Here is a 7,887-nt window from a genome sequence, read left to right as displayed (position 1 = left end):
GGTTTAGGGTGTCTAATTGTACTCTTGTTCCGGCAGATTCTGTGAGAAAGAATCTCCGGTAGTAGAGTGGGTTGTTCCACTGCACAAAACTGGGCGGTCATTGGATAAATTCTGGGCTTTATCCCGCCCATCGGACGCTCAGCCTCTTGGGGTTCTTCATGATTGGATGATCTGAGGCGAAATCCCTCTTTGACAGTGAAATGCTCCAATCAGCGATCTTGAAGTATTCCTTAGTCTTTATAGTGTAGATCGGGAAAATGAGCTTCCCCTCTGGACTGACCAGCAGCCGTGTTGTGCTTGGTCTTGGCCACTTGATGGCGCCAAAGATGAAGCTTTATGATTGCCTGCGGTAGACCCACAAAGTCTGAAGGTTTCCTCAGAAAAATCTTTATTACATAAAGATGATTTCCCCCAGGGTGTATAAAATGTGCATTTGCTACCAAACTTTATATCATTGCTTTAATGAATGAACAGGCTTTGCACACTGACACTATATATTCATAAGTCAGCTTTTATTTCAGATGGGAATTTGTTTTTATTGGCTGGGGGGTGGGGGGGGGGGCATGTGTACAATATGTAATATATGCTTCAATCCGTCCATGAAACCTTTTGATGCCCTGCAAAAAAAATACTCAAACGCCAGCGGCTTTACAGATGCCACCTTCTCTCTGCAGGTGCTTTTCGAAGCGGTGCCCCCCAGGGGCCCGGCCCGGAGTTATTTGGGATGCAGGGTCTAATTAGCCATAACAAAGCAGCCTTTCCGCGTTTTTTCATCCAAAACAGGAAGTCTGGAAAAAGCCGTGGAAAGTGATTGAGCCGATTGGTTTTATTGATGAAGTCGCGCACAGTGATGTGGTGTTCTTTGGAGCGCCCCCCTATATTCCGTAGCCCCTCCTCCGCAACGGCGAGCGAAGCAACATGGCCGCCAGCATTTATGATCAACGCCGGAATGATTCAAGCGCTAAGAAAGACGATTGATGCAGTATTAAATTATCTTATAGAAAATTGACATGGACTTCCCGTCCGTACGATATAAACACTCCTCCTTCATGGTTCCTACCTCCTTCAGTCGTGTTTAGGCTTTGTAAAATCAAAGTATATACATCAACATTTACATATTTGTGTACTGATTAATCAACATATAGAATGCGATGCAGAACAGGAAGTAGAAAGTTTGTTTCCTGTTTTGTCAGAAGTGACCCACCTCCAGCCGTCTACCACTCGCTGGTCAGTTTGGTGCTTTGGTCCCGTTTGGGCGGGGCGGGCGGCGGTCCTCGCCGCAGCGTTGCATAGCCTGAAATGTTGGCGCTGTGTTTGGCGGACTGGGAGTGGGCGTGGTGGCGGGAAAGTGTCTGCGTGTGGCGGCGGCCGTCCTGCTGCTGATGCAGGAGCTCGGGCGGGGGGGGCGGCAGCAGCGCCATGTCGTCCATGGTGGCCACGGGCTCCATCTTGGAGGACGGGACGAGCTGGGATGAGGTGAGCGAGCCGTGGCGGGAAACCGACTTCCTCTTGAGGGTGCGGTTCAGGTCTTCCAGGAAGTGAGTCTTGAGTGCCAGGGTGCTCGGCCCTGCAGATTTCGGGGACGTGGGGGGGATGGGAGAGGAGGAGGTGAAAGAGGAGAGCGAGGGAGGCGGGGTCTGAGAGAGGGGCGGCGGCGACAGCGGCACTGAAGTGTCATGTGGGGTTGTGTTGCTCGCCCGCCGATTTAGCGTGGGCAGAGGTACCGCCCCCTTTTTGAGGGAACCCTGCTTCCACGTTGAAGACGACAAAGAGGGGGGCGGCTGCTTTTGAGGTTGGGGGTTGACCACGGCCACCTTTGGCGGATGGTGGAACTCAGACGGGTGGGGCGGGGGAGGGAACAACTCAGAGTCGCTGGGTGGGGGCGGGAAGTAGTCGGGTGACGACTCCAGATGATGCAGCGGCAGGGGGGGTGACGGGAAGTCCGAGGAGGCCTGATGATGCTGGCCCGCCTGGAGCCCCTGGAGCGCCAACGGCAGGTTGGCCAGGTTCAGCTTGCCCGGCTTGGGGAGGGGCGTGGGAAGTGCGGAGGCCTCCTTAGCGGGCGATCCGGTGGCCGAGGAGGAGCTGGAGGACGTTTGAGCTTGAGGAGCTTGTCCAAACTTGGTGAGGAGGCTCTCCACTTTCTTGGGCCGCTCGTCCGCCGCCTCGCCGGAGTTGGAGCGCATGGAGGAGGCTCTTTGCGGGGCAGGAGGCGGCCCCCGCTTGGTGGAGCCTGTGGAGGTGGAGGAAGGAGACTTCTTTATGGGGGAGCCCGTCTTGGAGGGAGGCGGAGGGGGGAACTCGGCGAGGGAGTTGTCGGGAGGAGGAGGGGGGAACTCTGGGGACTGTGGAGCGACCACGCCCCCCGGCTGCCATTTTGGTTTGGCCTTGACTGCTGGGGGCGACTGAGGGGTGCTGAGCTTGGAGCCTTCCATGGAGTTGGAGGAGGGCAGCGAGGAGGAAGCGGCGTTTCCTGGAAACTGGTTGACGATCTGCTTGACCAGAGAGGAGGTCGCCAAGGAGACGGAGGAAGACGAGGCCGAAGGGGAGAGGACAAGGTTCTTGGAGGAGAGACTGTGCTGTTTGGGGAGAGTGGGCGGCGGCTGATTGGGGGAGTGGCCTGTGGAGAAACTCTGCTGCTTCTTGACAGGGCCGTGACCGCTGGGGGGCGGCGTGGGGGACACTGGTGACAGCGCGACCGGCAGGGAAGACGGACCCGTGGGTTTTGGGGGGGTCTGTGGAGGAAAACCCCCACCGAAGCTTTTGGGTGGTGTTGGCGGGGGCGCGCCGGGGGACAGTGCGCGCAGGGACGCAGGGGGGGAGAACTCGGCCGGTACTTGAGGAGGGGTGGACTCCCCCGGCACAGGTGGAGTAAAGTCATACACCATGTTTGGAAACTTCTGGGCCAGGAACTGCTTGAGGCCGGTGTGGGACGGGTGAGTGTGGGGCTCCAGGGCGGCCTCCGGTGGGGGTGGCAACCCGTTGGCTTCCAGGATCTCCGGGGGCGGAGGCGGGAGGTACAAGGATTCGTCCTCAGGCGGGGGAGGAGGAAGGGAGGCGGGACTCAGGTTCAGTGCAGCCAGGGCCGAGCCTTGAAACGGTTCTGAGGGTGGTGGGGGCGGAGGGGGGGAGCTGTATGCAGCCGGCAGAGTGTTGTAGTTGGGGAGTGGGGGGGCCCCGGGCGGCTGAGCTTGGGACTGGCTCTGGTTCTGCAGCCGGGCCAGCGTGCTGTACTTGACGTAGGAGGCCGCCTGATGGGCCACGCTCGCCACCGGGGGCGGGGAGCAGTCCCCGGAGGGAACCATCCCGTCGGTGTAGCTGCTGCGGGAAGGCGGGGTCTGAGAGAGAGGGAGGTGCTGGGAGGAGAGGTTGGGGATCTGCAAGGGGATGGGTCTACTGATGGCGTCCATCTTCATCATCTGCAGACAAGAAGCCACACAAACCACAAAGGTCACGTTTGATTGGCCAACGCCGCAGCCGACACAAAGTCCAGTTGTATGCGGGTGAATTGCTAATATACGTGCTAGCCACGCTGTGTGTAAAGTCAGCTTTGTTAGCCACTTCAAGGACAAACACGGGACAGACGGGTCAGTGTGCAAAGACCGGGACCGCAAACCTATCCACCTCAGATCCGCCTTTCCCCACCAAGTCCATGATGCAATGCTATTGGCTGCAGTGTTATTGCTGTACTCTCCACAGCCACCGGGGGGCACACTCGCATTGTTACCAAGTCCAGGCAGTTGCTTTTAGGCCAGGGGTGTCCAAACGAGCGCCCACATGAAGGGGCCACGTGGATATGTTGCACAGGGAGAACATGCAAAGATGCCAGAGGGTGGAATCGAACTCCGGTCTCCTGGCTGTGAGGTCTGCACGCTAACCACTCGACCATCGTGCAGCTCCAAAAATATATTTTTATTCAGAACGTGGCTCGGGCCGCACTTTGGACACCCCTGTTTTAGGGTTATAGCTTCATCATGCAGGCACATCATCATCATCATCTTGCACAGCACACACACCCTACTTCCTGTCTAACCTCCACTCCCGGCGTCACCTACACACAGGGGCACCGCCATGCGCCCCTTCACCTTGGACCGCTGGCGGGAAAGCAAGAAGAGGAAACCTGATGGATGAATACGTGTGTGTGTGTGTGTGTGTGTGTGTGTGTGTGTGTGTGCGTGTCGCACCTCTCCTCCTTGCGTGCCCCTCCTCCAGGCGTCGGAGAAGATGGAGCTGACCACGCTCTGTGAGCGGGTGTGGCCTGATGACGTCATCTCTGACACGCCACTGTCGGACTGGCTGGAGTGGTTGGACTGGGACTCTGGCGAGCGGACGCAATCGAGCGGTTATTGCCGACGGTCAAGACGCCCCCCCCTGCAGACGAGCTGCTTACCTGGAAGACTGGAGGAGGAAGATCCTGACTTGATGGAGGAGGAGGAGAGCGAGGACCAGTCGTAGGCCGCCTCCGTCCTCCTCCTGGCGTCCTGGTAGTTGATGTAGAGCTGCTTCCCGTACTGAGGAGGAGGAGGAGGAGGAAGAGGAAGGTGGGCTAAATGATTCTTGGTCCACGTTTGAAGGCTAACTGTGTTTCCAGATCACGCACCTTAGCAATGCGGATGCTGTTGACCCATTGCTGGAGGGTTCTGACGTCATCGCAGCACAGGTACTTGATGTACTGAGACTTCTTCTGGATCTGAGGGTGCTACACACACACACACACACACACACACACACACACACAGTCTCCATAAACACGTAAGACATCGAGTTGGGCCGAGGCGAATGTACCTTGAGCACCATGCAGAAGTCTGTGGGCGCTTTGTACTTGCTCTTATAGTCTTGGCCGTGGTAGACGTTGACGTGGTCCAGCTGGAGAAAACACACCAGATCGCGAGACGCCTGCGCAGACGAGAAACACGTCGAGCGTCGTTTGGCATCACGACACACTCCCATACTCACCTTTGCTTTGCCTTTGGGGACGTAGTAGACCCCAGAGGCCCGAAGCAGGAAGTAGCGCTTCTTCCAGGACTTCTTGCCGTCGTCCTTCAGCCACAGCGTGCCCTCCATCTCGGGGACGGACACGGAGCTGCCCCCGAAACACTCCTGCCATGTGGGGGGTCGGAGGGTGTACAGTAAGGACATGATTGGTTGATTCAGCTGTAATGTCCTGTAATTGAAGCCTTAATTTCTACTTCCACCAGGTGGCGCAATGCAAATAAAGCATCACTTTTCACATAATTACTGTGTATAGACATATTTTCATAAAATTCCATTTTGAATTGAAATGAGTAATTATATTTCACCTCCAACAGAGCCTCTTTGTTGCGCTCAGCCATCTCGCACGTCTCCTTCCGCCCCAACAAATAGTTCTGCATGAAGCACAAGGGTTAGGGCACGATGGCTAAAACGCACGTACGTGTACGTGCTGCGTTCACGGTCGACCGGGTGACATACCTGCGGGTTCTTGAACGGCGCGTACTTCTCAATCCGCTCTGTGAACATCAGGCGGTTCTGGCTGTCTCGGGTCCAGTTGAGGAGGTTCTCCACCAGGTTCTCGTGATCCTCAAAGATGCGTTCTGGAAAGGAGTTGGACATTCGGGTGGACTGATGGTTGAGGTGATGGCGTACATCTCAAAGCCACATTGATATACTTAGAACAACGGGATGGCATTAGCGCATTTCCTGTGGGGAAAAGCGGGGAAGTTCAGCGTTTACGATGTGATAGGAAGTGAATCTCTGGCCCGAGGACCCCTGGGGGGGGGGCTGGATGGCGCATGTCTATGCCGCGTGTTGAAGAGAACGCTTCCTTTTCTCCTCATGGCAAGGCTGACTGCTGCTACAGCCCTGAAGATGTGGGTTACATCACATGCATCGCTGCACCGGACCTACATAAACGCTGTGTGTGTGTGTGTGTGTGTGTGTGTGTGTGTGAGACAAAGACTTCAGTGGAGATGAAGCTGTACAATGTTTGCTCACAAAACACACCCCCCCCCCCCACTCCGGAGGAAAGTGTAGTCTTGGTACACACGCTGCGTTTAAGCACCACGGGACACCCGGAGATGCTACACCAGCCGTGCTCTCATTCATCCTGGTCACTGTACTCTCGAGATGCGACTGAATCCATGGCAACAGCATCACATGACAAGGTCTTTTCAACTCAACTTGCCATCTTAGGCTCGTAATATAATTATTTTTATATTATGTGTATATATATATATACGTATATACAGTGGGGCAAAAAAGTATTTAGTCAGCCACCAATTGTGCAAGTTCTCCCACTTAAAAAGATGAGAGAGGCCTGTAATTTTCATCATAGGTACGCTTCAACTATGAGAGACAAAATGAGAAAAAAAAATCCAGATAATCATATTGTTTGATTTTTAAAGAATTTATTTGCAAATCATGGTGGAAAATAAGTATTTGGTCAAAAACAAAAGTTCATCTCAATACTTTGTGATATACCCTTTGTTGGCAATGACAGAGATCAAACGTTTTCTGTAACTCTTCACAAGATTTTCACACACTGTTGTAGGTATTTTGGCCCATTCCTCCATGCAGATCGCCTCTAGAGCAGTGATGTTTAGGGGCTGTCGCTGGGCAACACGGATTTTCAACTCCCTCCAAAGATTTTCTATGGGGTTGAGATCTGGAGACTGGCTAGGCCACTCCAGGACCTTGAAATGCTTCTTATGAAGCCACTCCTTCGTTGCCCGGGCGGTGTGTTTGGGATCGTTGTCATGCTGAAAGACCCAGCCACGTTTCATCTTCAGTGCCCTTGCTGATGGTTTTCATTCAGAATCTCACGATACATGGCCCCATTCATTCTCCCATTTACACGGATCAGTTGTCCTGGTCCCTTTGCAGAAAAACAGCCCCAGAGCATGATGTTTCCACCCCCATGCTTCACAGTAGGTGTGGTGTTGTTTGGATGCAACTCAGCATTCTTTCTCCTCCAAACACGACGAGTTGAGTTGATACCAAAAAGTTCTATTTTGGTTTCATCTGACCATATTACATTCTCCCAATCCTCTTCTGGATCATCCAAATGCTCTCTAGCAAACTTCAGACGGGCTTGGACATGTACTGGCTTCAGCAGGGGGACACGTCTGGCACTGCAGGATTTGAGTCCCTGGCGGCGGAGTGTGTTACTTATGGTAGCCTTCGTTAATATGGTCCCAGCTCTCTGCAGGTCTTTCACTAGGTCCCCCCGTGTGGTTCTGGGATTTTTGCTCACCGTTCTTGTTATCATTTTGACCCCACGGGGTGAGATCTTGCGTGGAGCCCCAGATCGAGGGAGATTATCGGTGGTCTTGTAGGTCTTCCATTTTCTCACAATTGCTCCCACAGTTGATTTCTTCACACCAAGCTGCTTAACTATTGCAGATTCAGTCTTCCCAGCCTGGTGCAGGTCTACAATTTTGTTTCTGATGTCCTTTGACAGCTCTTTGGTCTTGGCCATAGTGGAGTTTGGAGTGTGACTGTCTGAGGTTGTGGACAGGTGTCTTTTATACTGATAACCAGTTCAAACAGGTGCCATCAATACAGGTAACGAGTGGAGGACAGAGGAGCTTCTTAAAGAAGAACTTACAGGTCTGTGAGAGCCACAAATCTTGCTTGTTTGTAGGTGACCAAATACTTATTTTCCACCATGATTTGCAAATAAATTCTTTAAAAATCAAACAATGTGATTATCTGGATTTTTTTTTCTCATTTTGTCTCTCATAGTTGAAGCGTACCTATGATGAAAATTACAGGCCTCTCTCATCTTTTTAAGTGGGAGAACTTGCACAATTGGTGGCTGACTAAATACTTTTTTGCCCCACTGTATATATATATATATATACGAAATTGCACCTTTTTTCTTGTTGTAATACAATTTTAGGGTGGTAA

At 53.2% G+C, this 7,887-nt stretch overlaps 1 protein-coding gene across 2 annotated transcripts in view; it reads right to left on the bottom strand.

Moving 5' to 3' along the window:
* Nucleotides 1–300: 300 nt before the first annotated feature.
* Nucleotides 301–7,887, bottom strand: part of raph1a (Ras association (RalGDS/AF-6) and pleckstrin homology domains 1a) — a 33,309-nt gene continuing 25,722 nt past the window's right edge. Inside the window, exons 12-19 of one of the 2 annotated variants that reach the window (XM_058082410.2) lie at nt 5,452–5,573; nt 5,301–5,366; nt 4,957–5,100; nt 4,786–4,896; nt 4,601–4,699; nt 4,391–4,511; nt 4,185–4,318; nt 301–3,419 (exon numbers count right to left, since the gene is read on the bottom strand). In XM_058082410.2, coding sequence (XP_057938393.2) covers nt 1,215–3,419; nt 4,185–4,318; nt 4,391–4,511; nt 4,601–4,699; nt 4,786–4,896; nt 4,957–5,100; nt 5,301–5,366; nt 5,452–5,573 — 3,002 coding nt within the window. In that variant the 3' untranslated portion in view covers nt 301–1,214. The remainder of the gene's footprint in view (nt 3,420–4,184; nt 4,319–4,390; nt 4,512–4,600; nt 4,700–4,785; nt 4,897–4,956; nt 5,101–5,300; nt 5,367–5,451; nt 5,574–7,887) is intronic. The other variant, XM_058082409.2, reaches the window with a different exon arrangement.

The sequence above is a fragment of the Doryrhamphus excisus genome, linkage group LG12 (genome assembly GCF_037039965.1).
Source record: "Doryrhamphus excisus strain RoL-2023G ecotype Guam linkage group LG12, RoL_Dexc_Guam_v1.1, whole genome shotgun sequence".
In the NCBI taxonomy this organism is placed as follows: domain Eukaryota; kingdom Metazoa; phylum Chordata; class Actinopteri; order Syngnathiformes; family Syngnathidae; genus Doryrhamphus; species Doryrhamphus excisus.
The sequence above is the reverse complement of the archived record's forward strand: the minus strand, read 5'-3'. Positions and strand labels throughout refer to the sequence as shown.